Genomic DNA, 27,035 nt, shown 5'->3' on the forward strand with positions numbered 1-27,035 from the left:
CCCCTCGCTCTCTCCGCAGGCTGCAGGGCGCCCGGAGGAGGCTGCAGAGCCCCGGGCCATGGTCCAGTCCCGCCGGACCTGGAACCTGGGAGCCACGCCCTCGCTGCGCGGCCTGTGGCGAGTGGGCCGGGCCCCGGAGCCCGAGCGGGGGATGGCTCGCCCCGCCCCAGCCAGCCCCGCCGCCCGCCCTTTCCCACACACCGGCCCGGGGAGGCTGAGAACTGGTGAGTCCGCATTTTTAAAATGCCTCTTTATTTCCCTTCCTTCCTGCAGATACCAGAGATGAGAGCGAGGGTTCTCGCAAGTTCCTAGGCTCAGGCAGGGCTGTCAGGTAAATTACAGGGTCGGGCAGCCAGGGAGCCGAGCGGGGCGTGGAGCCAGAGCGTCCGTCCCGCCGGGGCCGCTTCCCCGCGCCGGCTGCTCCGAGAGGTCGGACGCCGAGTTACACTTTAACGCAGCCCCTAGCGCGGGGGCAGGACGCTGCCGGCAGCCACGCGGGGCCAGCCCAGCCGGGCCGGGCGCCCTGCGGTCAGCCGGCGCCGGGCTCCGGGTCTCCGCTCGGTTCCTGCCCGCGGCTGGTAAACAAGGTAGGTCGAGGTGGCAGCCGGGCTCCCGGCGCGCAGGGAGCTGACACTTGATCCTGCCCGGGCTGGCCCTCCAAAGGCCGGAGGAGTGGACTGCGGCTGCTCCAGAGCGGGCCGGCGGGGTTTGGGTGCTGTGTGCTCGATTTTAGGTGCCATCCAGGTGGCTTCTGGAGAGGCCCCGACAGCAGGTGGACAGGGAAGGAGTCCCTGAATCTGGGCCCACTCCCCGCCTCGCTGTCCCCCTGGGGAGCTGTCAACCCCAGCTCTCCTTTCTGGGTCATGTCCCCTGGTACCTCCAATGTTAAGAAGTGAGTGGCAGTTTTGATTATGGGTTGGGGCTGGATCGTCTGGGTTGTCAGGGCTGGAGAGCTGCCCTTGACCCTTTCCCAGGTTGGGCTTGGGCAGGTCTTCCTGGAAGTGTCAGGGGAGAGAGGTGTCTTCAGGCGAGATGCCTTCAGGTGTTTGCCGTCTGTTGTTCTTGACCTACAGGGAAAGGGGTTTTAGATCACCAGCCCATCTGAGCTAGCAGTATCCCTCACGGCCATCAGGTCCAAGCCCATCCATGTAAAGAAGGGGAAACTGAGACTCAGAGAGGGCACCCAGTAAACTCCTCTTCAGTTCCCTCTCTCCCACCACATTTGTGCCATCAGTGGCAGCCACAATGATGCCCTCCAAGGCCTCTCTGTAGGGGACAGTGAGGCTGGAATGATCCGGGGGACCACCAGGGAAAGCTTGGGCTTTGGGGTGAGGTAGCCCCAGTTGGAAGGAAGTGGAGATGGGCCCTACCCCACGAGATTGTCCTAAGGATTACAAATGGAATAGGAACAAGTATTTTTCTGGTTAAAAAAAAACAAAAAATACCCCAAAACAAAAGAAAACATGTGCCCTTGAAAAGCTAAAAAATAAAACCCGAAAACCCAAAACAAAGTATAAGAAATAAAAGCCCTAACCAGGTGGCTCAGTTGCTTGGAGCATTCGTGGTCCGTACACTGAAAGGTTGCAGGCTCAATTCCGGGTCAGGGCACATACCTAGGGTGTAGGTTTGATCCTGGTTGGGGCCCTTATGGGAGGCAGCCAACCGATGTTTCTCTCTCCCTCTCTCTTCCTTTCCCTCTCTCTCTGAAAATCAATGAAAACATATCCTCGGGTGAGGATTTAAAAAGAAAGGAAAATAAAAATCACCTCCAGGCATACCGTGGAGATGTTGTGGGCTTGGTTACAGACCCCCGCAACAAAGGGTATATCACAATAAAGCAAGCTATTATCTTTTTGCTGGTGGTGGGTCTTGCCTTCAATTTGTAAAAAACACAGTATCTGTGGCGCACAATAAAACGGTGCCGGTGTGAGCCTGTCACTAAGCATTTCATATAGTTACAGTCTTCTGTGTGCATGTGCGTGTACATGTGCATATAGGTCTGTCAAATGAGTACTATGAGGATTATATGACTGTACACTCTTTTATCCACTTTAAAAACTGGAGGCAAAGGTCAAATGAAATCCTGTGTGTAAAGTGCTAAGCATAGTGCCTGCCACTGGGTAGCGTCTCGGCCAACTTGGTGCCCCTCAGCCCCCACCTTTCTTGGTACCTGGCACTGTGTGAGCACTCTCTGTGTGTCACCCATTCTGTCTTTACCACAGAACTGTGAGTTTGGTTCCTTATCCCCATTTTCCTGACAAGGAAACTGAGGATCAAGGAGGGCATTAAGACCTAGAAAGCACTTGGCCCATGGCTGGCACTCAGGATGTCATCACAGCCCAGGGTGGTGGCTCTGCTGGTTGCCCTGTGAGGCAAGCCCCTCCCACCTTGTTGGGCCCCACAGGTTGTGGTGGGGAGTTGAGGTGGGGTGGATGGGTGTTGATACCACAATCAGTCCTCTCCCCCATCTGGGGAGGGAGGCAGTGTGTCAGAGGCACAAGGGATGCGCTTTAGCTGGTCTTGAATATGCCTTTGCAGGCCCCAGGGACCAGGCCACCCAGTGTGGGGTTGGCTTAATGAAGGCAGGGGAGAAATTGCCACCTAGAGGCAGCCAGGGTAATAAAGCCATGGCCCTCTGACTATTAGCACAGCCAGTTGGCATCGCTTCCTTCGGCTATTCTCTGCAGATGGTGCTCTTTAGCAAGCATGAGCTCCAAAGCCACCATGGAGGGAGGGGAGCACTGCAGGGTCTTAGGTGCTCTCCTGTAGAGTAGAGAATCTTGGAGCAGCTTTCGGTAAGAAAGGAGCCCTTGTCCAGTGCCAGGTTTCCCTCCGTGCAGGGCAGGCGTGTGGGAGCATGTGTGTCTTGCCCTCATTGTGTCTGGGTTGGCTGGAGCGTGTGCAAGCCAAACGCAGCCGAGGCCTTGCCCAGTGGTCCATGACCGGCAGTCAGAGTCTCACCTGTCCTTTCTGTCCTGGGACAGGGCGTGGAAAAGAGACCTCGGCTGGCGGTGATGAGGACTCTGGTGTCCGAAGTGCAGCTCGCCCAGCCCTAGCTCAGTGCCGAGCCCTCAGCGTGGACTGTGCTGGCCCCGGGAGCCCCCGCAGGCTCTACCTGAGCGTGCAGGTAAGCACTGGGGCTTCCAAAACACGAGGGGTCCAGCCAGGCCGGTGTGCTCGGCCCTCTGAGCTGCAGCGGCTTCTCAGGGGAAAGGAGCTCTGAGGGAGAGCTGGGGACCTGCCTTGTGCCTCTTTGCCAAGCTGCTCACTTCACATCCGCCTGCGAGTCTGTGTAGATGGAGCAATTTGCTTTGTTAGGTTATCTCGGGGAAAGTATCAGCAGATGACTGAAGCTTTTCAGCCACACCCTGGCTGAGGTGTTAAAGTGGGAAATGTGGGGCCTTCTCTGAAGCTATTAGGAAGACAGGCAGGTTTTAGGGAAGCTGTCTATTCCCGCTCGGAGGTGTGATTCCATGGGGCAATATCGTTCTTCCTTGTTTAAAGCTGGCACCCAAAACTAGGCAGAGGGCTTCTCCAAAACTTGGGTCCTTTTCTCTTGCAGTTATCACCAAGTGATTTTCAAAAGACAGACTTTACATATATATGTATATTCGTTTGTAGAAATAATTCAGAATGATAGCAGTAATAATAGCTACTATATCTTGAACACTGACTTTGTGCCAGGTGCTGTACCGTGCATTATATATCTCACATCAGTCCTCGTAACAGTCCCAAGACAGTTACTGTTTTATCTCAGTTCTGTGGATGAAGTAATGGAGGTTAAAGAGGTTAAGTAACTTGCTACTGGTCACATAGCAAGCTGGGATCTGAATCACTAAATATGATGAGCTTTCTAACATGATGTAAAGAATTTGCACAGGGCAGAGATGTAACATCTAGAGACCGAATGCCTCCTGTAGTCCTGTATCTTGGAGAAATCCACTATTAAGAGTTTAGTGTTTATCTTTCTCATACAACCACTTAATTACATTTCTGTACCTTTTTGTTTATTTTCACATACTATTCTGTGTCTGGCTCTTTCCTTCAACAGTGAAACTTGGTGATTTCTTCATGCAGAGAACTACCTCGTTCTTTCAAATTGCCACCTAATATTCTACTTCCGGGCTTACCATGACTTTTCTGACCATCTGTATTATTTCTGATTGCAGTGAGCGCCTTAAATACCTATACATTCACCACTATAGTGTTGAGTAATTTTGGGACTGCACAGGTTCTGCACTTTTGCAATGAATGTGTTTGTTACCACACATTTATGAAGTGCTTACTCTGTGCCAGGTGCTGTGCTAGGTGCTGACACACAGCAAAGAAGAGCTATAGACCTGACGGTCTAGTGGAGGTGCCGGAGAGCAATCAGATAATCACAAAAACAGGAATGCAAACCGGCAAGGGCCACGGATGTGGAGGCAGAGGGTGAAGGGCCAGAGTTATCTGGGAGTGTTGGCAGACTGTCCCCAAGCCCAAGCAAGATTGTGCACGAGAGGACCCACCTTGAAGGGACTTGTGCAAATGGAGGGCAGGATGGGGTGTGGGAAGCACATGTGCCCTTTGAGCATGTCCTTCCTCATGCAGACAAAAGTCCTGATCCCCAGTGGTACCTGGCCACAAGTCATTTTTTTTAAATAAGATTTTTCTTGGTGTTTTTTTAAACCCTCACTCGAGGATATGTTTTTATTGATTTTTAGAGAGAGGCGAAAGGAGAGAGAAAGAAACATCAATGGGTTGCCTCCCGTATGTACCCCAACAGGGGATTAAACCCACAACCTAGGTATATGCCCTGACCGGAAATCGAACCCGCAACCTTTTGGTGTAAGCGATGACGCTCCAACCAACTGAGCCACCCGGCCAGAGCTGGTCTCAAGTCTTGATCTGAACGTGGGCCCAGAGCTTGATGTTCATTTAGAGATAGTTTTGGGCTTCAGGGTTTTCCATGGCCTTTCTTGTGCGGTTCATCTGAAAACTGAACCAAATGGTCCTGTTATCAGTGAGTTCTATGAGAAAAGCAGGTCTGGTGCAAAAACAGTTAAAGAAACCAGAGAACCCGTCTTTTCTCTGACTTGAGCCATTGGTAGTTAAACCAGGAGGTGGTCAGAAACTGGCTGCCTTGAGCTGGGCGGTGGCTCTGTGCTTGCACTTTGATTATGGGGTGTTAGTTGTGGTTGCAGCCAAGTCCTGGGGTCAGCAGATCCGCTGGAGATGTCTGAGGAGTTTCAGCCAGCAACCAGTTTCTATCATCTTCTGGGCCCCACCAAGCTCTGTTATGGTTATAGGTGCTTCGAGGTCCTGGATGTGGGGCCGAAGTAGGGACCCAGGCACAGGGAGGTTACTGTGGGCTTAGTGACCCTCCCCGCCTGCCCCTCAAGCAGCTAAAACCTGAGGCCATCCCTATGGTGACGCCATAGAAATTCCCAACCCCCTGGGGGCCTGTCTGCCCTTCCTGTGGCTTGGCCAACAGGCCAGAAATAGTGTAACCTTTGCTCTGGCCCACAGATGGAAACTTCCAGCTGCCGGCCGTTGCCGCCACCGCTGACAAGCGTGCTCGTGATGGTGTGGCAGTTGGTCAAAGGGTGGGGACGAAATAAAGTTGGCAGCATTTTCCTAAACACGAGAGCTGGGCTCTCTCTCCACCCTCCTTCCTCAAGTAGAACATGGGGTGGAAAGCGGGAGGGAGTGGATTTCGAACTAACTAGCCTGGTGATGTTGCCTTTTGCTTCTCTTTATTTTTATAAAAAGTAAAAAAATTGAAAATTGAAGACTATAGAAATAATATAACATTCCCTGGTATGGAGCTCTTGCTATGTGTTAGACACTTCGAGTATTCGCCTAAGGTATCACAGTTACTTTTTTTTTAATCCTCACTGGAGGATTTTTTCCATTGATATTTTTTAGAGAAAGTGGAGGGAAGGGAGGAGGGGGAGAGAGAGAAACATCGATGCGAGAGAGACACATTGATAGGTTGCCTCCTGCACGAGCCCGACCAAGGTACATGCCCTAGATCAGGAATTGAACCCACAACCCTTCTGTCCTTGGGTCGATGCTCTAACCACTGAGCCAAACCGGCCAGGGCCACAGTTACTTTTTATACCAGCTCTACAAGTTGTGTGGTTGTTATCTTTTCTATTTTAAGAATGGGGAGAATGAAGCCCCAGGGAAGGAAAGTAACTTGCTCAGAGCCACACAGCTCACAAGAGGCAGGAGCCAGTCAGGCCTTTGTGGCTCTAGACTCTGAGAGTTTTTCAAATGATAGCGTTTGTCTCTTTGGAATATGGTGGGCCCACAAAACCTGCCCGGAGTCTCTCTTCCCAGATAATTTCTGTTGATGTTAAAACACAAACCAAACGCTGTAGATGTTCATAAGGTTAAAAATGCAAACCCCAGCAAGGTTCAGAGTGCAACGTAAAGCCTCCTTCCCTTCCTCCCGCATTCTGTTTAAATGATGCATCAGGTTTCTCCTCACTCGACCTCCCAGAGAGAACCACTCTCTTTGTATTTCCCTGATTTTTTTCTGAGGTGTATTTTATTTCGATTATCCTCAAATGGGATCGCACTTTACTCGAGGTTCTCACCTTGGACGGCTTTCTGTGTGAGCTGCGGGTGACTTGCTCTGGAGGAGACTGGCTGCCCCTCCCCTTCTGCTCCCTGCCTGCTCCACCCAGACTTCTTTGACTAGGAGACGGGGTCCTGTGGTCCCTAGATGGCCATGGTGGGGTGGGCTATGACCTTCCCCTGCTTGTGTGGACCCGCGTGCCCCCTCCTTGGCTGCTCCAGGCTGGTGCCATCTGGAGGTGGGGGCGGTTGGCATCATGGGGGAGTTGCCCTGAGATTGCCATGTGCCTGAGTCAAGCTGGCTGCTGCACCGGTGATTCATGCCTTGTAGGGCCGAGTGGACGTAGCTGGGGATTTCTAAGTGCCCAAGAACCTTTCTGCTGGTGGAGAGGGCCAGCTGCCCATGGGGACCAGGGCAACATGCTGCCACTGTCTTGCCGTAGCATCAGGGCACGTTTTCTTCCAGACTCCAGGCCTGTTGTCCCTGGCCCGCACAGTGAGGGATGGACCTGCCGGGCCCTGGTCCTTGTCAGCTCCAGGAGTGCACGTTCTCAGGGTCAGCAGTGTCCCTCCCCACTGCAGTCCCCTTCACGTGAGGATTCTGGTTGTGTCTTGGCAGCAGGCCCTGCAGGACAAGGGGTGCAAGAGCAAGAGTCAGGGGACGAAAGAAGAGAAGCTCCTGAAGAGGCAGGCGCCGGCCCCCGGGCGGGGCCGGGAGGCCCAGGAAGCTGGTGGCACGATGAATGTAGAGAATACAGGTAAAGGAGGTCTGCCCACTGACCTGGGACGGCCCTGGCTAAAGCTGGCACTGAGGGGAGGTGCTTGTGGCGTCTGAGCTGTCCCCACACACTGTCCTTCTTACCTGGAGGTGGCCCATCCAAGTCCTGGACGCCTTGACATGGAACTCAGAGACCCCCAGCATGCCCAGCCCTCCTCCTGGGACACCCTCCTCCCAGTGCCACCAGGGCCCCACTCGGTGATAAGAGGTTTTGGCTCGCATGGGCTGGGGTTGAATTTCCCCGCTTTTTGTCTTTTCCCCAGTGCCTGTCTAAAGCAGGGCGACGGTGGCAGCTCAGAGATGGCACTGCCTGCAGACAGAGGCCTGACCACTTACCGTTGTATCTGTGGGTCCACTGGGGACCCAGAGACCCTAGGACAGGGCCTCATTCTGCTGCCTTGAAGCTGGGAAAGGAGCTGGTAGCTCCACTCTTCTCTGGCAAGGCTAACTCGTTCTGGAAGATTCTACAGACCCCCTTCCTGAGATTCCCCAGAGGGAGGCCTGAGCACAGTGATCACTGGGAAGGAGCATCCTCAAGGAGCCCAACGGGGAGGCCAAGAATGTGTGGGAAAAGGGGTCGGTCTTTCTCTTGGTTTCCTCCGCCTGTCACCAGACGTTGATTCGTGTGTCTGAACTTGCCTTGCGGTGGAAGTGTCTAATCCCTCCTCCGAGTCCGTGCCAGAGCTGCATCCGCCCGTCTGCGCCGGGCACTCCTGCTCAGTAGCAGGTGTCGGAGTCTGGCCAAGGTCTGGGCAGACAGGTCTTGGGAAGGGGGGCATCGTCCAGCCAGTCCAATGGGCTCTCATTAGCTCAGGAGAGAGAGGCCAACTCTAGTCGAGAATGAGGACTGACTTTGGTCGCTGGGGCCAGGCATGGTCAGTCCTGAAAGCTGACATACCAAGAGGTGCGCAGCCTCTTCCATGTAAGAGCCTGTTCAGTAGCTTGTTCCCAAGTGCCCCTTTGATCTGCCACTGTCCCTTAGTTTCTTCAAGGTCCTTTCTCCCCGGGGAGCACTTCCCAGGCCCCCTCTCAGTTCCCCTGGCACATGGGCACTGTGCTGAGATCGGGACGAACCCCACCAGGCGTGGGCTCTTGGGGTATCTCAGAACCTCTGTGATACAAGCAGTGCCCTGTCAGGCAGCATCCACCCACACCCGCTCATCTCTCATGTGTCCAGGCTCCTGTCCCAAGGGTGCCTCTTTGGGCAAGGACTGTTGTCCCCATTTCACAAAGGAAGACCCTGTGGGGCCTCTCCCACACCTCTTCAGTGGCAGAAGCAGCTCTGGCCCTAGAGTCTGGGGCATCCCCTCCACCCCCACCCCATGGCAGTGTGCAAAGAGCTGAGAGCCATACTGGTCCCATGCAGCCCTGGAAGCATCCTTCTGACCTCACTCTCTCCAGAATAGAGCAGAAACTTGGCCAACTGTGTGTGACATGCACGCTATGTCACATGCAGGCCATATGGCCAGGGCCACTAGCCAACCAGTGACTGCTCCTGCTCCAGCTCTCTAGAGGGTCTTGAGTCAGTCATCCCAAGGGGTTGGGAGGAAAGGAAAAGCCAGCCTGTGTGTGCTTTGCCTGCTCTCCTTAGAGTGGGGGCAGGGACTTCGCACTGTCTACCCCTCCTGGGATGGTGCCAAACTGATCTGCCCAGCGGGGACTTGCTCCCTCCACACTCTGGGCCCCAGCCCAGCACGCAAGCTGCATGCAGCATCTCTGCCGTCTCAGCCTCAGCGAGCACACTTGCTGCCTCCCGTGGGTCAAAGCTGCCAGTGGGGGGTGTGATTTCAGGAGCAGGTGGCTTTGTTCACAAACTCTGGGAGCCCCCCAGGCCCGCCCACAGGGCTGCAGCTCCAGGGACCTCCCCCTCTTGGTGGGGAGCCAAATGGAGGCTCGCGGCCAGCAGATGCTGCTCCTCCATGTCCCTCTCGGACACTTCGCTCTTGGACACTTCCCTTCTGTCCTTGGGGCTTTGGCCAGTGCCCGGGTTGGGCTGGGCTGCTGGAGGGGAGGCAGGTCCCCTGCCCTTCGACCCTCTCCTCCACCATCTCTCCGACCTCCCGAGCTCCTTGCCAACTCCCCACCTGCAGAGACCGTGGCCGTTCTTGGTGCCCTCGAAGCAAGCTCTGACAAGCCTCCTGGGTCACAGGCCTCGATTCCGTGCCTTTGTCCTTCCTCCCATCTGTGTGCCTGTCTCCTGCTCCTGGCGGCACAGTGGAAGGTTGCGACTGGGGGAGGACTCAGGGGGAGTCAGCCCACCCCCCACCATATTAACAAGTCCTCCCGCCTGTGCGGCCCCTGCCCTCGGTCCCCCCCAGGGCAGGTGTCCACCCCAGAGCAGGCCTATCTGTGTTCCTGTCCACGTGCTATGTCTGTTTCCGTGTCCTGGTCTGTCTGTCCCTGGCACGTGCCCACCTTTCCCTTTGCTCCCTCTCAGTGTGCAGGTGACTGCTCCCTGGGGTGAGAGCCCCCACCTCTCTTCTCTACTCTGGAGAGGGTTTGGGGTTTAAAGAAATCATGTTCCCCCAAGAATAGTGTTTAATGAGGAGGTAGCCCCGACTCCTCAGCCTCGATGACTTATAGGCCAGCCATGGAGAGGATAGCGCCCCTCAAACCTGGAACCCAAGATTCGAAGGCAGAATTCAGTGAAAGTCGCTTTCCTGCGTCCTGATCCAGGCGATTCAGTCCCCCATGAGCTGCCCGCTGAAGTGGCTTCCTCCGAGGCGGGCCTTGGAGTCCTGTTGCTAACGCACGGCTAACCCCCAGCCCTCGCCCTGCCCCACCCCCTCTGCTTGCATTCCCTCTGTCCCCAGTGGTCTGGGCGGCCCTGCAGGGACGGCCCCCTCTCCTCGGCCAGGGTGGGACCTCTGCTGCCCTGCTGATCGGCCACTGCTCTGCTCATAGGTGGGCGGCTCTTTGGCAGCGGGAGGTGCTCGAGCCTGTCGGGGCCGCCAGGTGCGGCCCCCATGGTGCATAGGATGGTGGAGGCCATGCCCCAGCCGCAGGAGGAGAAGGCCCGGCTGCAGCAGGAGCTGGCAGCCCTACGGGAGAGGCTGGCCCTCCAAGACAGTGACCAGCAAGCCACATCCACCCAGCTGCAGAACCAGGTACCTGGGGAGGATGGGACGGGCAGAGGCCACTGCCCACCGTGGAGCAGGTTGGAGGACATCGCCCGGGTCACCTGGAACCCACCAGGCCACCGGCAATACGGACAGCTGCGGTCTCCTCTCCTGGCTTGGGGATGCACAAGAGGGTGAGGTGGCGAGAGTCAGAGGCCTGGACCTCCTGACCTGGTCAGCCTTGTGCCCCATTCCTCATGGTTCCCAGGGGCCAGGACCTACCTCTCCAATGACGGGCGGCATGTGTAGATGTGAGAGGAGCAGGAAGGTGCAGGGATGCTTCCCACCCCGAACGCACCCCATCTGCTCGGCAGCCCGAGTGGAAAACCAGCGGGAAAGGAGAGGCTGGTGTGAGCACGTGTGGGAGGAGGGAGCTCTCAATCCTCTAGAGGCCAGGGAGAGCCACAGGTTTATGCTGTGAAATCGTTTCCTTCGTTTGCTCGCCAGGACGACACTGGGGGACTCCGCCCTTGCGCTGCACACCCCGTGGGGCTGATCGCTGGCCCTCCTCTGGGTGCCTGACGACTTTATTCTCTTCTTCCCCATACCTGGGCCCCAGGGCCCTTTCCTTGGGCTCAGCTCCCCATCCCATTGTCATGTGTGTCTCTCGTGCCTGTGTCTGACCCTCCCCACTTCCCCAAGGTCCCCACTGTCTCTCCCCTTCATCCCTGCATTGGATCTGGGCCTGGTCCATACAAAGCCCTACTTTTGAGTGAAGCCAAGTTCTTTCTCTGTGATCACCCAGCACGTGGCCCTTCTCTTGAGTGGACACCACTGAATACTGTGACTTGTTCTCAGTTCTGGGGGCAGTAGATTCTTTTTGTGTACTTTTTAAAGGTAGCATTTTTTCCCAGGTGTGTCCTGTTCTCAAGAACCCTTTGTCCTGACCACTGTCAGCCCCTTGCTGAGTTGGGTGGCCCTCCTTGGGACATCCCTGGTGCCTGTGTCTCCCTCTTACATGTTGACCGCATTGTTTGCTGCCTCTGGGCCTGTGAAGGGGCTACTCAAGGCAGGGTTTGACACGGCAGCTTTATGTCACTGTTGGCTCCTGTGGTGCCCACTTGCCTGCCTTCCTCAGATGTTTGCTGGGTGCCCAGTATTGTACAAGCACCGAGCTGAGAGCTGAGGATGCCCAGGGAGACAGACACACCCTTGCCTGTGGGGCTGCAGTCTGGGGGAGGATGGTTATTGCAGTCTGGGGGAGGATGCACCCAGGTCAAGTGGGCAGAGTAACAAGGGCTCTGAGGGTAGGCACACAGGGCACGAGGGCTTGTACCAGGAGCTTGGTCTGGGAGGTCAGGACCTGTTGAGGGTGGTCAGGGATGGCTTCCTTGAGAAAGTGACACTGGAGCTGAGGTGTGGCCCAGAGCAGAGATGTGTTCTGAGCTGAGGGAACAAGTTAGTGCAAAGGGACTGTGGCAGAAGGAGCAAGATGAGTACATTTGGTATCCACTGGGGATTGGTTCCAGGACCCCCCACATGGGGATACCAAAGTCCTCGAATGCTCAAATCCCTTATATAAAATGGCTTAGCCCTGGTCAGTGGGGCTCAGTGGTTAGAGCGTTGGCCTGAGAGCCAAAGGGTCACAGGTTCGATTCTCAGTCAAGGGCATGTACCTGGGTTGCGGGTCCCTCCCCAGCCCTGGTCAGGGCCTGTGTGGGAGGCAACCAGTGGATGTCTCTCTCTCTCTCACCCACCCCCACACACTCTGAAAAGCAATGGAAAAAATACCCTCATGTGAAGAATTCACAAAAAATAATAAAATAATTGGTTTAGTATTTGCACATAACCTACACACTTCCTCTCATACACTTCAGATCATCCCTAGATTAATTATAATACCTAATGCAAATGCTGTGAAAATAGTTGTTATACTGTATTGTTCAGGGACCAACTTTCTGGAATTCCCCCCCCCCCCCCCCCATATTTTTAGTCTGAGGTTGGGCTGACTGTATAAGGGCGGAGCCAAGGCCTGTGCAGCTGGAACGTGGCACCGGGCACTGCTGGAGGGGCCGCGGGGCTGGTGCAGCGCCCACACATCTGGCCACGGCGAGGGCTCTCAGCAGCGCTTCCTTCCCTGGCCTTCCCCAGCGTAGAAGGCCAGGCTCCTCACTTTTCAAATGTGTTGTTTTGTTTTTAAAGAGCTCTACTGAGATATAGTTCACTTACTGTAAAATTCACGCCTTTATAGGTATATAGCTTAATGGTCTTAAGTATGTTAAGATAGTGACCCGGCCACCACCACTGTCTAGTTTCAGAGCATGTTCATCACCCCAAAAAGATCTAAGTCACTCCCCTCCCCCCAGCTTCTGGCAACCAATGATCTGCTTTCTGTTTTATGGATTTGCCTTTTTGGGAACATTTCATGTAAATGAAATCATAATAATACACGGTCTTTTGTGACTTTGAACAAGTTTTAAAAAAAATGTTTTCTCCCTTAATTAGCAAAACCTAGTTCCTTCTTAGAGGGGAAGTTGAAGGTGAAGCAGTGGAGTGTCTGCAGACCTTCCAGGCCCCGCTTGTCTCTTTCTTGCTCAATGTTTTCCTGCCTCAGGGACTCCTGGCACCTTCCCCCACTGCCCAGGCCCTCCAGAAGCAGACCCCTCTGGGCAGAGGGCGAGGGTCCCACTCCTGGGCAGCCCAGCTTCTAACTTCCCAGCCCCAAAAGGAGCTTGCCTGCCAGGGCGCCGTCACTGCCACCCTGCAGTGTTGAACTGTGTCCCCCTGCTGCCCTAGAGAAGCCGGGAGATGACTGAGTATCTGACATCTCTGACCGAAGGAGTCTTCTATAGCCTCTCCCTCAACCCCCACCCACACCCTCCGCCTGCTTTGTAGGCACCTCCTTTTGGGGCACCCTTCAGAGTTCTAGGCAGAGCGCGGGAGCACCCAGGGTTCCAATTGTGATGCAAGAAACAGGAGCCTGTTCTGCAGACAGATGGTAGGCGGGCGTCCTGACCCCCTGAGCAAACACTGGGAAACCCCACTTTCGTTGCATCGAGGTCTGAGTACCAGGCAGCGCGATGGGGACAAGCGAGGTCAGAGCATACCCGGCCCGTGCTGAGGACACAGCCTGTCTGGGCTGCCAGTTCTGTGCACATGGACCGTCCTGGGGTGATTTCTGGAGGAGGGCAATGGGGTGGGGAGACCCCATCCTTTCCAAAGGAAGTATTTCAGGGTGAAGGGAGTGTGAAAGGAATACATAATTCTTTGAGGCTTAAAAATTACTGAAAAGCATAAAGAATTGGCCTACTTCTTGGTATTGCTCGCACAGCTTTGTTTTGGGTTTTTTGTTTTGTTTTTTTACTTACTGTGTTGGGGAAACCTTTCCCTGTGTCTTTTAAAATTCCTGGGAAACACAGCTAATGACTACATGATAGCCTCTGTGTGCACCTATGTAAGGGACCTGACCCTTCCTCCAAGGCTGGGTGTTTGGCGATTCCCAGTTTTGTGACTAAGGAATGAAATGCTGCCTTGTGCAAATTGTCCCTCACTCCCCTCTGGGGCCAAGGAGCTGAGCACTCCTCCCACCAGGCCCTTAAGAGAAGGGGGTATCAGGAGCGTGGGGAGAAGTGGCGCGAGCTTTGCCACCCCGCATGGTCCATGGCCCAGCACATTGCTAGGAGGGGCTGTTAGGGATGGAGCCCTCCGGGACCACCCTGGTCCTCTGCTCACCTGGCTGTGCCCTTAGGGCACCTGCTTGGCCACCAGGAGGACTTGGGCAGCCGGGTTGGGCCTCCCAGCTCCTCTCTGGGTCTGGGTCTTGGAATCCTGGTCCCCAGCCATGAGTGATGGTGCTGGTGTCACACAGCCTTTGCCTCTGTGGGGGGGTGGGGGGTGGAGCTCATGGCTGGCTCCCTCCCCAGCCAGCTCTGAGAGGCAGAGGCTCGCCTTGTGGTTCCGCTGCCTTCTCCAGGTCGGGAAGACTGAGCACCTCAGCCATTAAAGTCTGGAGATTTAACCCGCCCTCCCCCAAAACTCCAGTGTCTGGCCTCTCTTGAAAGGTGAGAAGGTTGGTGACACTGAGCCTGTGTCCCCCTGGCCCGAGTCTTTGGGGAGTGCATGGTGGCTGCCTCCTTCAGGTGCATCTTGGGCGTCCAGTCCTGCACTGCCCCTCACCTGCCTTACCTGGCTGGCCCCTGGAGGCAGGGGACTTTGTCACCTGTTGTTTAGAAATAAGAGCAGTGTTTTGTGGCCTGCTGTGTGAACTGCACCTCTTAAACCTCCATGGGGTGAATCTGACAAAGGTGTGGGGAAGTCACAGAACACTCGCAAATAACACTGCCAACAAGCTCGTGCTGGTGCCCAAGTCTTCATCTGTGTTTTGGGTTATTTTCCAAGGAGAGGTTCCTGATGCAGAACCAAGGTCTGTGGAGCTGCCTGGGGGGCAGCTCCAGGAGGGGTCGCCATCCTAGGATGGCCAGGGCAGATCCTGGTTTTGTAGTGCCTACAGTTTATACAATTTGGGGGCCCTTTTAAGAAAAAGAATACAAAATCACAAATACAAAAGTAGATACAGGCCTTGGCAGGGACCTGTGCAAGGCAGGCATCCTGAGGGCCAGCCTCCTGAATCACCCTGTGAGCTGCCCCTGGTGTGAGCCTGGGATGACGTGGGGGTCACCTCTGCTGATTGCCCCCCGTATTTCCTGAGAGCCTAAGCTGGCTGGATTCTGCCATGGAAGAGAGTGCTGAAGGCTGTCAGGGCCAGTCCAGGTGTCGCTTATCTGGAGTTCCAGGTGTGGCCTGATGCTCAGACACAGAGAGGACTGGGGCCGAAGCCTGGTTGTGGGCAGGAGGTGAGCAAGGCTCATTGTGACCTTGGCTTTGTGCTGGCAGGTGGAAAGCCTGAAGGAGAAGCTCATCAGCCAGGCCCAGGAAGTGAACCGCCTCCGATCAGAGCTGGTGAGGCCACCAACGCATCCCATGTAGGGCAGAGGGGGACTGATAGGCAGCCTGCCCCTCTGGACGATAGGTGTGACCCCCTGCAGCCTGAGTGGGGCCCGCATCCCATCTTGGAAATGCTCCTGGAGTCCTTATCACCAGTCACTAGGTCTTCAGAGGCCATGTGATCCCAGGGGAGGGAGGTGAATATAGGAGTGTGAACTCTGTATAAATGTGACTTCTCTCGTTACTCTCACACTCAGGGAAAGGGGTGGGGTGCTGCTGGGAGCAGTCCTGCCTCACGAGCCTTCTCCACCTTTCTCCCTCTGCCTTTATCTTTACCTCTCCCTTGAGCCCCCCTCTCTTCTCTCCCGGGCTCCCCTTCCTTTCTCTTTCCTCCCCTCTCTCCCGCCCCTCGCCCCCCTGCCCTTGCCAACTCTCTCGGCCCCACCCCTCGCTGCTCCCCCGGGGCTGCCCTGGCCACACGCCCCGGGCTGACCCTGCAGGGAGGCACCGACTTGGAGAAGCACCGGGACCTGCTGATGGTGGAGAACGAGCGGCTGCGGCAGGAGATGCGGCGCTGCGAGGCCGAGCTCCAGGAGCTGCGCGCCAAGCTGGCGGCCCCCTGCGCAGGCTGCGAGCACAGCCAGGTGAGCGCGGGACCAGGGGGTCCCAGAGGGCCCCCGCTCCCGACGGGGGACCCCAGCTCCTCACGGCACCCCCTGCCTCCCTGCCTGCCTGCCCCACGCTGGTCCCGGCCCTGTGTCCCGGCTGCAGGAGAGCGCCCAGCTCCGGGACAAGCTGTCCCAGCTCCAGCTGGAGGTGGCGGAGAACAAAAGCATGCTGTCGGAGCTGAACCTGGAGGTGCAGCAGAAGACCGACCGGCTGGCCGAGGTGGAGCTGCGGCTCAAGGACTGCCTGGCCGAGAAGGCGCAGGAGGAGGAGCGGCTCAGCCGGCGGCTGCGCGACAGCCACGAGACCATCGCCAGCCTGCGGGCCCAGTCACCGCCCATCAAGGTGCGAGCCTGGGCCGGCCCGGCGCGCAGCCACTGGTGCCCAGGGCAGGGCTGGCATGTAGGAGCCGGTGTGAGTGGTTGAAGGCAGGGTTCCAAGCCTGCCCTCAGCCTGTCTCTGGCCCCTTCCCCCGCTTGCTGTCCAGGGCCAGGCATGGGGTAGGCACCTGGCAACCGATGCCTGAGGTGCTCACTGCAGGCCAAGCATGGGCATAGGGCATCACTGGGTTTTGCCCTCATCTTTGCTCTTGGCTGTTCTGTGCCCAGGCTGGGGCCACACCTAGGCTCATAGCGGGCTCATTAAGATGAGAAGGTTCCAGGAGGCCCTTGCAGCATTCTGGAAAGCCGGGACCTTGCAGTGTCTCTAGCTTTTTCAGGGGCTTTTGGTGGGATGTCCCTGAGGGTCCCCTCCCCAGGCCAGCCTCGTCTCAGGGCCCCAGAGTGAGGTCAAGGCACCCTCACGCCTCCATGCTCCTGTCCCTCTCTCACCTCACAGTATGTTATCAAAACGGTGGAGGTGGAGTCGCCCAAGACCAAGCAGGCCCTCAATGAGTCCCAGACCCGGAACCAGCACCTGCAGGAGCAGGTGGCCATGCAGAGACAGGTGCTGAAGGAGATGGAGCAGCAGCTGCAGAGCTCGCACCAGCTGACCGCACAGCTCCGGGCACAGGTGTGCAGGCTGCCCGGGGGCGCGTGTGGTTGGCGGGGATCACGTACAAGGAGCAGAGGCCAGCCTTTGGTACAGCGCAACAGACCCAGGTTCTGGACCCTCCTCTTCCCGCTGACCGTGTGACCAAGGGCCAGTTTTGTCTGAGTCTCTGTTTTGTCATCTATAAAATGATGTGATCACTGAACCTACCTCACAGTGGGGCTCAGGGACAGACTCACAAAAGGTTCTTCTCCCAGGGCTCAGCACACATGCTCCCTGAAGGGTGCTCTCGTCAGGATCGTAGCAAATGCTCTCCCTGCTTTTCTGGGGCTTATGCACCTGTTATGTGCCAGGACCCAGGTTGGTGCTGGGGCAACGTAGGGAAGTAGCTGCACAGAGCTCACAGCCGTATGGGGGAGAGAGAGGCCATCCTACCCCTCCTGTGTGTGTGCATGCAGGTGTGTGGGGGGGGTAAGTAGAGTCAGGGCTTCTTTCTGGCGCCCACTCCCCTCCCTCCCGAGCCCCGTGTATTGACCTTCTGGCCTTGGCCCCCAGATCGCCATGTACGAGTCGGAGCTGGAGCGCGCACACGGGCAGATGCTGGAGGAGATGCAGTCCCTGGAGGAAGACAAGAACCGGGCCATCGAGGAGGCCTTTGCCAGAGCCCAGGTGGAGATGAAAGCCGTGCATGAGAACCTGGCAGGTGAGCCGGCCACCTGGGCCCTGGCCTGCCCCAAGCTGCGGCCCCTCGCCCTGTCCACCTCACACCCCTGCTGTCCCTGTAGGCGTCCGGACCAACCTGCTGACACTGCAGCCAGCACTGAGGACCCTCACTAACGACTACAATGGGCTCAAGCGGCAGGTGCGAGGCTTCCCCCTGCTACTGCAGGAGGCCCTCAAGAGCGTCAAGGCCGAGGTGAGTGCAGGCCGTGGAGGGTGGAGCCGGGACACGCCCTGGAGCCCTTGAGCAGGGCAGCATCCCCCCAGGGCTCTCCTCCAAAATGCAGACAGAACCCTCTAGCCAGCTGCTTCCCCACAGCACACACTGCCATCCCAGACCCCGTTTGAAAAAGTCTGGTCAGGGGCAGGTATTTGGGCATTTGTTTTGTTCTGACTCTTGAACCCAAACATGTTACAGATATCCTACCCAAACATGTTACAGATATCCTTGTATCTCAGACATGCTACGTATATTCTTAACATCTGTTAGGTTTAATTTAATTTTTCAAGCTGTGCTTGTTCCATATGAGAATAGCCAGGGTCTCTTAAGTGCCTCCTACATACTGAGCCTTTTATAGCCGTCCGCTCCTTGAATCCGTGCGACGGCTCTGCAGAGGAGAGAGACGGATGTATTTTAGGAAAAAAAACAGTTCTTTAAAATATTATGTCAGTAACACATGGACATAGTAGGAAGTTCAAACCCTGTACAAGGACATCAGATGAAAAGGATGCCCTTCTCTGCCACTCACTCCCCAAATGCGGCCTCGCTGCCAGCATTTCCCTAGGGCGTTCTGAGCGTGAGAAATGTGTTTTTGCCTATGCATCTTACTCACAAGGGCAAAATATGGGTGTGTGCTCTGCGTATTGCTTATTTCCCCTGTGAAATACAACTTGGAGATCTTCACCTACCAGCTCCTACAGATCCATGAGTTAGATGGTATTATTCCCATTTTACAGATGAGAACATTGAGGCTTGAAGACATTGAGCTACTCAGGGTAGAGCTGGGATTTGGGTCCAGCCGAATCTGTAGTCAAGTGCGAGTGCTGTGCAGTGAAGCCGAGTCCCAGCTCTTTGCTTATTTAGCAGGCAGCCTTGAACTATTGCCTTAGTCTCTCTGGGGCTCAGTCTCTTTCTCTGTAAAATGGGACTGGTAGCAGTACCTACCCAGAGGGGTTACTGGGAAAATTTGTCACATGACAGCACATGTCAAGGACTCTGCCCAGGGCGGGGGACAGTGCTTGGCCTGCCTGGGGGCAGGCAGTCCATGAGCCGGACCCCTGACAGCACTGCGTGTCCCCCACCAGATCGGCCAGGCCATCGAGGAGGTCAACAGCAACAACCAGGAGCTGCTGCGAAAGTACCGCCGGGAGCTGCAGCTACGCAAGAAATGCCACAATGAGCTTGTGCGGCTGAAAGGTGACTGCTGGGTGGGCTGGTGGGGGTGCCCAGCATAGGGGTCCTCAGCCTAGCTTGGAGGTAATCCTGCCTTTCGCCATGGCCCCCAGCACTACTCCTTGGAGCTGTGCCCTGTCATTGAGGAGCTATTGTCCTTCCCTCTTTGAGGATAAGGAACGGAGACACAAAGAAGTCAGGGACTTGGATCTGTCCAACTCAGAAGCCCTTGCCCAGTGTCCATAGCAGGCTACCTCCAGGCCCCGGGTGTTGAAACTGAGCGGGGAGTGGCTGGAATGCCACTTGTTCTGACCTAGGGCTGATCAAGCTTGCGATTGCACCTGTTCACTGCACAAAGGTTTAGCAGCTAACCTGTCCTGTGCCAGGTGCTGTTCCAGACACTGAGATAGTGCTGTGGGCCCCACAGATGCCATCTCTGCCCTCACGGTGCTCGCTTGAGCTGGGAAAGCAGACAGTGATCATTAATCAGCCAGAGAACCCAACATGGTTTCTGTTAAGAGGGCTGGGGAGGAGCTCCAAGAGCCCCTGGGTATCTGACAGTAGGGGGTGTTGGGGGCTCCCTGGAGAAGGCAAAGCTAGACCTGAGACTTGGACTGTGAGTTTGCATGGACAAGTGAAGGCGAGGGGGGGGAGGGGGAAGGTGGGCCCATGCTGACTGTGATGGGGAGTTTTCTCTTCATTCCAAGAGCACTGGGATCCCCCTGAAGGGCTTGAAGCAAGGGGGTGGTTTGATCAGATCCATGCCTCTAAACACCCCTGTCCCTGTCCTGTTTCCTGTGCCCCTTAGTGTGCTGCCAGTTGTCCACCTGCTGCCTGGTCCTGTTTACACTTCTGATTCCCAGGCCCCATCCTGGCATTCACAGTGCCCTTTCTGAATGATAGAACAAGCCCCCTGGCTTACTGGGACCCAAGCCCCTCATTGTATAGATGAGGAAACTGAAGTACAGAGATGTAAAGAGAGTGTCCATTTTGGTATCCCAACCAGACTGGCATCCCCTCCTCCCATCCACATGACCCCCGCAATTGACCTTTTCTCTCAGTCCCCAAGGTGAAGTTCCCACCCTTAAATGGTTTGCTCAGGAAGAAAATGTACCAGTAAGTGAATTCATACTATAGTGTGAGTGACTGGTCACAGTTCTGAAGCCCTAGCCTGCTTAGGATGCCAGTGGACACCAGCATGGGAGTCGTCTGGTCTTGTCCCGGCCTATACCTTTCTCTCTTTCCCCACGCAATCCAGGCAACATCCGGGTGATTGCTCGTGTCCGGCCAGTCACCAAAGAGGATGGGGAAGGACCTGAGGCGACCAACGCAGTGACCTTCGACCCTGATGATGATTCCATCATCCACCTGCTGCACAAAGGAAAGCCTATATCCTTCGAGCTGGACAAGGTCTTCTCTCCGAGGGCCTCACAGCAGGATGTGAGTGTGGCTCTTGGGTAGGGGGTGGGAGGAAGGGACAGAGAGCAGTGGAGAGAGGGGGACACAGACAGACTCACCAGGAAAGGGACAGATGGTGAGGGGAGACAGAAAGAAGTGTGAATGGGGGAGACAGGATAGAGAAGCCTGGGTGCCAGAGTTCCCCTCTGGAGAGAAGAGTGTGGGAAGCTAAGACAGGGCTTTAGAAGCGTCTGTTGGGAAGGGGAAATCCATGCACAGCCCTTCCACCCATGTGGCTCCTCCCACCCAAATAGCCCCTCCCACCCATGGCCTCGCCTACCCTCAAAGCTCCGCCCACCAGCATGGCCCCTCCACAAGACCCTGGCCAGCATGGAGCCTGGTCCCTCCAGCCAGTGAGAGGCATGCAGTCTCAGCAGCTGCCCTTGTCTCATCTCTGCCAGGGCCAACCTGCCAGGCCTGTTTCGCCCGTGCTCTGCTGTCTCTGCCTGGCTTTACCTTTGCCCCTGTCCTCTGCCCACTGTCAGGCAGGCAGGCGGAGGAGGTGCCACACATGTGACTGGCCTCTGCCTTCATTTTGCTGTGCCTTCTGGGGGTGGAGGAGGGTCTCCTGAGCTCCAGGTGTTGGCAGGCAGTAAGCACTACCTTGCCTTCCCTTCCGTTTTTCGGCACCAGGTTACCACTGATGTCTAGTGCAAGTGACTCATTAGTCACGAATTGCTCCGCAGTGAGCCAGTTGTCCACAATAACATGCTGTATTATTGCTGAAGGAGACAGCTGTCAGGGGAGGTGGCTGGACTTGGAACTGGTGGGGGACCCTGGTCCTAGCAGCCCTGGCAGCCTCACACTCTACACCCATGTCCGCTCCCCAGGTGTTCCAGGAGGTGCAGGCCCTGATCACCTCCTGCATTGACGGCTTCAATGTCTGCATCTTCGCCTACGGCCAGACGGGTGCTGGCAAGACGTACACAATGGAGGTGGGTGCCCACTATAGGGGGCAGGGGTTCAGACAATGACAACCCCCTTGCTGCCATTGGTGGGGTTCTACGGGAGTGTGTTTTGGCCTCACTCGGTCTTCACAACCCCCAAGTCACCAGGCCTGAAGAGGAGGCCCCTTGCCCAAGTGCACCTGTGATGGTCCCAGTGGGTACAAGAGGCGGGTGTCATGACAACAGACTAGCAGCAGAAGGATCTTGGCCTGAAGTGCAAGTCAGTCTCAGGACCAGTTTTCGTTGAATTACCCATATGCATTTATCGGGCTCCTGGTGGATGGCTGCCCCTTGCTGGGTGGGCTCTGGGGCTATCCGGATGGATGGGGGCAGGTGTCCGTCCTAGAGGAGATCCTGGGCAGTGAGAGAGACTGGTGAAGACTCTTGTGGAGCCTAGCTCTTTCCTGCCACTCCCAGGGCGGGGCTTCATCTCCCTGCCAGTGGCTGTCCCCTCTTCATGGGGAACTGGGGCATCTAGAAGAGGAAGAGTCTTGACTGTAGGTAAAAATGGAAGGCTGGCCCCTGGGTGTCTTTGGTTTGTTAGCTCTTGAGGGGGTGCTATGGGGCTCGCTGGGTAGAAGAGGAGGGCAAGTGTTCTGGTGTTTGGACAGGAGTGAGAGGGCCATTTGGTGGGAGGCACCATCAAAGGGGAAGTGGGAGCCCCGGTGAGATTTCCTTTCAGGAAGGCCAGTAGCTCATCTGGCCCCAGGGCATTTGCCGGCTCCACTTGTGTCTCCCCTCTGCCCTGGCTCATGGCCTCCCTGACACTGGGCCCCATGTGGGCAGTAGCAGGGAAATCTTGGGTTCCTGATGCGTTTTCCAGGTGGCTTACCAGGGCCAGGTACACATTTGGTGCTCAGCAGCCCCTGTTTGATGTTCCCCACTGGGCATGTCACCTGGGTGCTCTGCTTTAAGTCTCAGGGCAGTCCTGACAGGGTAGTTCCATTTTAAAGGTGTGAAACTGAGGCCCAGGGAGGTGAATGAAGTTGCTTGAGGCTGGTGGAGGGGCTTGGGAGGTAGACCAGCACTCAGATGGGAGTTTCAGGCAGGGAGGCTGGCCTGCAAGGGGGTAGCTGGAGGTGGGGGGGGGGAAGGAAGCACAGAGACCCTGTGAGCATCTGCACCGGCCACCCCTTGTGGTGGGAAGGGGCCCAGCTCACTCGGGCCTTGCTTCTGTCCTCAGGGGACCCCTGAGAACCCAGGCATCAACCAGAGGGCCCTGCAGCTGCTCTTCTCCGAGGTGCAGGAGAAGGCATCCGACTGGGAATACACCATCACTGTCAGTGCGGCTGAGATATACAACGAGGTCCTCAGGTGGGCGGCCCCCAGGGAGCCCTCAGGTGGGAGGCTTGCAGGTCTGAGGCCCTCAGATTTGAGGCTATCAGGTGGGCAGCCCTCAGGTTTGCAGCCCTGGTGTGGGCACATGCCTCCCAGGAAGCTTTGTGGTTCTCAGGACCATGTAGAGTCATGTGGGATGGGAAGTGGGCTCTCCTTGAAGAAGGGAGTTGGGGATTCTACGCCAGACTCAGCCAAGGGGCTCTGCTGGTCGCACGCCCCTCCCCCGACCAGCAGGCGGGGGAGGAGGGCTCTCTGCACCCCCCTGGGCCTCCCAGACTGAGGAGCTCCTTTTCCCCTGGAAGTGTCCTTGCTGCACCTGCAGGTTGCACCGGGTGGTGATAAGTGAGAGTGGGGGGCCCTGCCCGCAGGGGCCAGTGCATCCTCGGGCCAGGAGTAGCAGCACCACAGGCCTTTTGGGGAACAGTTGGTCTCTGCCCTTCAGCAGACCGAGTGCAGGGGAGGAGCTGGAGGGAGAGGAGGAGGGGCTTAGCCCAGTGGTCCAGGGAGGCTTCGGAGGGTGTGATGATTGGGAGGGGGAACATTCCTGGCTTGGGCGAGGGAGGAGGGAGTGACTGTCCCCCACCCAACCCCCCACAGGGACCTGCTGGGGCAGGAGCCCCAGGAGAAACTAGAGATCCGGCTGTGCCCAGACGGCAGCGGGCAGCTGTACGTGCCAGGGCTGACTGAGTTCCAGGTGCAGAGCGTGGACGACATCAACAAGGTGTGGGGCTGGGGGGTCGGGGCAGGGGAATGTGGGGAGACCACGCCCAGAGCTGAGCTGCCCTGGCTCTGCCTTGTCCCCACGCGTCTCTGGGCCTGTTTCCTCCTCTGTGCAATGCAGAGGGTGCCACCCCTCACGGGTACTCAGGGGCAGGTGATTACAAGCCCCACTCCGAGCCGTACCTCAGCTGTGCCCGCCCCCGCCCCGCCCCCAGGTGTTCGAGTTCGGCCACACCAACCGCACCACGGAGTTCACCAACCTGAACGAGCACAGCTCCCGCTCTCACGCGCTGCTCATCGTGACCGTGCGCGGGGTGGACTGCAGCACCGGCCTCCGCACCACGGGTGAGGGCTAAAGGCGGCCTGGCCTGTGCACCCCCGGCACCCACCCCCGGGGCGCCTTTGACCTGCCCGGCGCCCTCCCCACAGGGAAGCTGAACCTGGTGGACTTGGCCGGCTCGGAGCGCGTGGGCAAGTCTGGGGCCGAGGGCAGCCGCCTGCGGGAGGCACAGCACATCAACAAGTCACTGTCGGCCCTGGGGGACGTCATCGCTGCTCTGCGCTCCCGCCAGGGCCACGTGCCCTTCCGCAACTCCAAGCTCACCTACCTCCTGCAGGACTCGCTCAGTGGGGACAGCAAGACCCTCATGGTGGTACAGGTGAGGGCCTCAGGTGGGCTTGGCCAGCACCAAGACCAGAGACCCCTTCCAGGTACCCAAGCTGTGCAGGGAAGGGACCCTTGTCCTCAGCAGCTCCAAAGTCAGTGCCGTGCACCCCTCGGACCTCCCCAACAGACCTGGCACAGCACCGTATGTGCCTCTCAAGTTCCTTCATTTTGGCTAGCGTCCCCTGCCCGTGAGCGCCCTCTGGTGAGCATACTGCCCCCTCCAGTTCTGTGGGGGCAGCTGGCTTGGGTGGGGAATGAGCCCTCATGTCCCCTAGGTGTCCCCCGTGGAGAAGAACACTAGCGAGACCCTCTACTCCCTCAAGTTCGCTGAGAGGGTCCGCTCTGTGGAGCTGGGTCCCGGGTCCCGCAGAGCAGAGCTGGGGTCCTGGTCCAGCCAGGAGCATCTGGAGGTAGGGGGATGCCACAGGTCTTTCTCTGGGGCACTGGGTCAGAGACTTCCAGGCCAGGTGCAGGAGGGAGGCTCTGGGAGGGGTGACAGCCTGAAGTGGAAGGGGGGGAAGAGATGCCAGAAGGGCTGGAGCCAGAACTTGAACCCAAACCAGGTAGCCTCTTTAGTCCACGTATTTCTTGGCCTCAGAGGTACCTATGGGATCCTCAGCTGGTTGGGGGTGGGCGGGTCACAGGTTGGCACACAGGTGCTCAGTAGTAACTAGTTTACTACTTTACATATATTACCTCATTTAACTCTCGAAATAACTGAAGCAGGGCACCATCATCGTGCCCACTTTGCAGATGAGGAAACGTTTCAGGAGACTGGGAGGGGCATGGAGGGAAGCATGGGGTGGGGCAGGGCAACACAGCCCCCACCCACCTGCTCACCCCCGCCCACAGTGGGAACCAGTCTACCAGACACCACAGCCCTCAGCACGAGCCCATTCGGCCCCCAGCTCTGGGACCACTAGCCGCCCAGGCTCCATCCGGAGGAGGCTGCAGCCCTCGGGTGAGCTTTTAGGGAAGGAGTGAGTGGGTGGGTGGGTGAGCTTCCCCCACAGGTCAGTCACAGCCACTGGGCTTTTTCTTTACTTTCTTTTTAAAAAAATTTTCTTAAACTTCTCCAGAGCCTATTTCACAACCTTCCCTGGCCCTGGGAATTAGGGTAGATAGTGCTGGGTCCATTTTACAGAGGAGAAATCGAAGACCCCCCCCCTCTCCAGGGGCTCCTAGCTGGGCTGGTGACTTGAGGCCCAGGACTTGAGTATCCCAGGCTGGGCTGGCTGGGCTCATGCCATATGCCCTTCAAAGCAGGTCTGGCATCACCAGCCCTGGGCCTCAGCTCCGGGGGTGGAAAGGGCAGGGCTCACCCCATGTCCCAGATGAAGAGTGAATCCAGGCCTCCAGCCCCCAACTTGGCCTCACTCACAAGAAAGGCCCAGCAAGTGCTTGGAGTACAAAGGCATAGGGGCAGCAGGGTCCTGAGGGGCCCTGGCCCGAGGCAAGCCCAGCAGTGAGACGCCTGTTGCTTTGATTTCAGCCTGAGACTGGGGCTGCAGTCTCCAGGTGAGTGTGGGGCCAGTGGCCCAGGGCTGCCTGCCGCCTGACCTCCGCCTTGGGCTGTAGGGCTGTGCCGGGAACCTGCTGCTCAGGGCTGGGTCTATCCTGCTGCTGCCTGCTGTCTGTGTGCTTCTGCCGGGCTGTCTCCTGCTCTTAATCCGAGGCTAATGAAAGCCCTTCCCTCTGCAGGGAAGTCAAGGCCATTGCCCGTGTGATGGATGTGTCTACCCTGCCGTGCCAGGGGCTGGGTCCCAAGCCTCACTGACCTGCTCCTGCTGTAGTGCTGGGAGCCTGGGAGGTGGAGGCCAGAGAGGAGCTGCTCTTCTGTCTCCCCCAAGATGAGAAACATGTTCAGAAGGAAATGGTGTCTCAGCTGTGGATCTTGGTGCAAATGATATGGGCTGGGAGGGCAGGGATGGCCGGCTCCACCTGGCAGGCCCAGACCCTCAAGAGTGACCCCTTGTGGGGAGGGCAGCAGTGTTGGGAGGGTGGCCCTCGCTGGGCTGGCCCAGCGTTCCCAGCCCGCAGGGTGCCCTCTTTGGTGGGTGGCTGAGGAGCCCCTGGGAGGCACAGGAACCATGGGAATGGGCTGGTTGGTGGGCACCCTAGGGACAGTCCAAGGGGGCCCCCACACTGGGCATGTATCTAGTGTTCGTTGGTGTACATAAGAGCAAGGCCCTGCCTGTCATGGGCCGGGCTGTATTTATGACTGGCAGGAGGCCAGAGGGCGGGGATTCTGCTGCTCCCGTCATCTGGAATCAGGCTCTCCCCTTGCTCACTGGCCTCTTGACATTTTCCTCTCCCTGAAGTCCTATTTAAGAACTTTTGGAACTTAGCCATTTTTACTTATTAAAATAAAAGCCTTTTTACACAAGTGTGGTCTAAAAGAATGGGTATTATGAGCCCCTGGTCATCAGGAGCAGGGCATCGGCATGTGCTCTTGGTTCCCCACTGCTGGCTGGCTGGTCACCCACAGCCCTCCAGACCTGCCTCTAAGTAAGGATGGCGTGTCCTGAACATCTAAGACTGGGAGGGGCCAGCGCTGTCACCCCCATCTTACAGATGGGAAATGAAGGCTCCTCCAAGGTTTGGCAACACCGTGCCTGGGGCCCTGGCCTTGTCCCCACAAGTGAACTGGCTGCAGGTGGGCGCCACCCTGCTCCCAGGGCTTACAGGACCCCAACTACCAGTGCAGGGCAACCCCCCACCCCTGCCATGGAGTTGTGTTGGCCTAATTTGGTCCCAGCCTTGGGGGAGCCTATGCTCAGTAGCTGAACCA

At 57.1% G+C, this 27,035-nt stretch overlaps 1 protein-coding gene across 4 annotated transcripts; it reads left to right on the forward strand.

Moving 5' to 3' along the window:
* The first annotated feature begins 31 nt into the window (after positions 1 to 31).
* KIFC3 (kinesin family member C3) lies at positions 32 to 26,630 on the forward strand. Of its 4 annotated transcripts, XM_087826627.1 has the most exons (20): positions 32 to 224; positions 2,985 to 3,127; positions 7,184 to 7,322; positions 10,247 to 10,449; positions 15,295 to 15,360; positions 15,846 to 15,989; positions 16,117 to 16,356; positions 16,849 to 17,022; positions 17,557 to 17,704; positions 17,787 to 17,917; positions 19,027 to 19,138; positions 20,373 to 20,554; positions 21,403 to 21,507; positions 22,703 to 22,833; positions 23,455 to 23,578; positions 23,793 to 23,922; positions 24,007 to 24,236; positions 24,520 to 24,654; positions 25,097 to 25,205; positions 25,946 to 26,630. In XM_087826627.1, exons 1-20 carry the CDS (start codon positions 59 to 61, stop codon positions 25,969 to 25,971), a joined length of 2,838 nt encoding a protein of 945 aa, XP_087682753.1. In that variant the 5' UTR covers positions 32 to 58; the 3' UTR covers positions 25,972 to 26,630. The 4 variants fall into 4 exon arrangements, with proteins under 4 accessions (XP_087682753.1, XP_087682754.1, XP_087682751.1 ...); XM_087826628.1 differs by lacking the exons at positions 7,184 to 7,322; positions 10,247 to 10,449; XM_087826625.1 differs by lacking the exons at positions 25,097 to 25,205; positions 25,946 to 26,630 and having other exon boundaries at positions 24,007 to 24,641.
* The last annotated feature ends 405 nt before the right edge of the window (positions 26,631 to 27,035 follow it).

Source organism: Miniopterus natalensis, chromosome 18 (genome assembly GCF_054644295.1).
Source record: "Miniopterus natalensis isolate mMinNat1 chromosome 18, mMinNat1.hap1, whole genome shotgun sequence".
NCBI classification, from domain to species: domain Eukaryota; kingdom Metazoa; phylum Chordata; class Mammalia; order Chiroptera; family Miniopteridae; genus Miniopterus; species Miniopterus natalensis.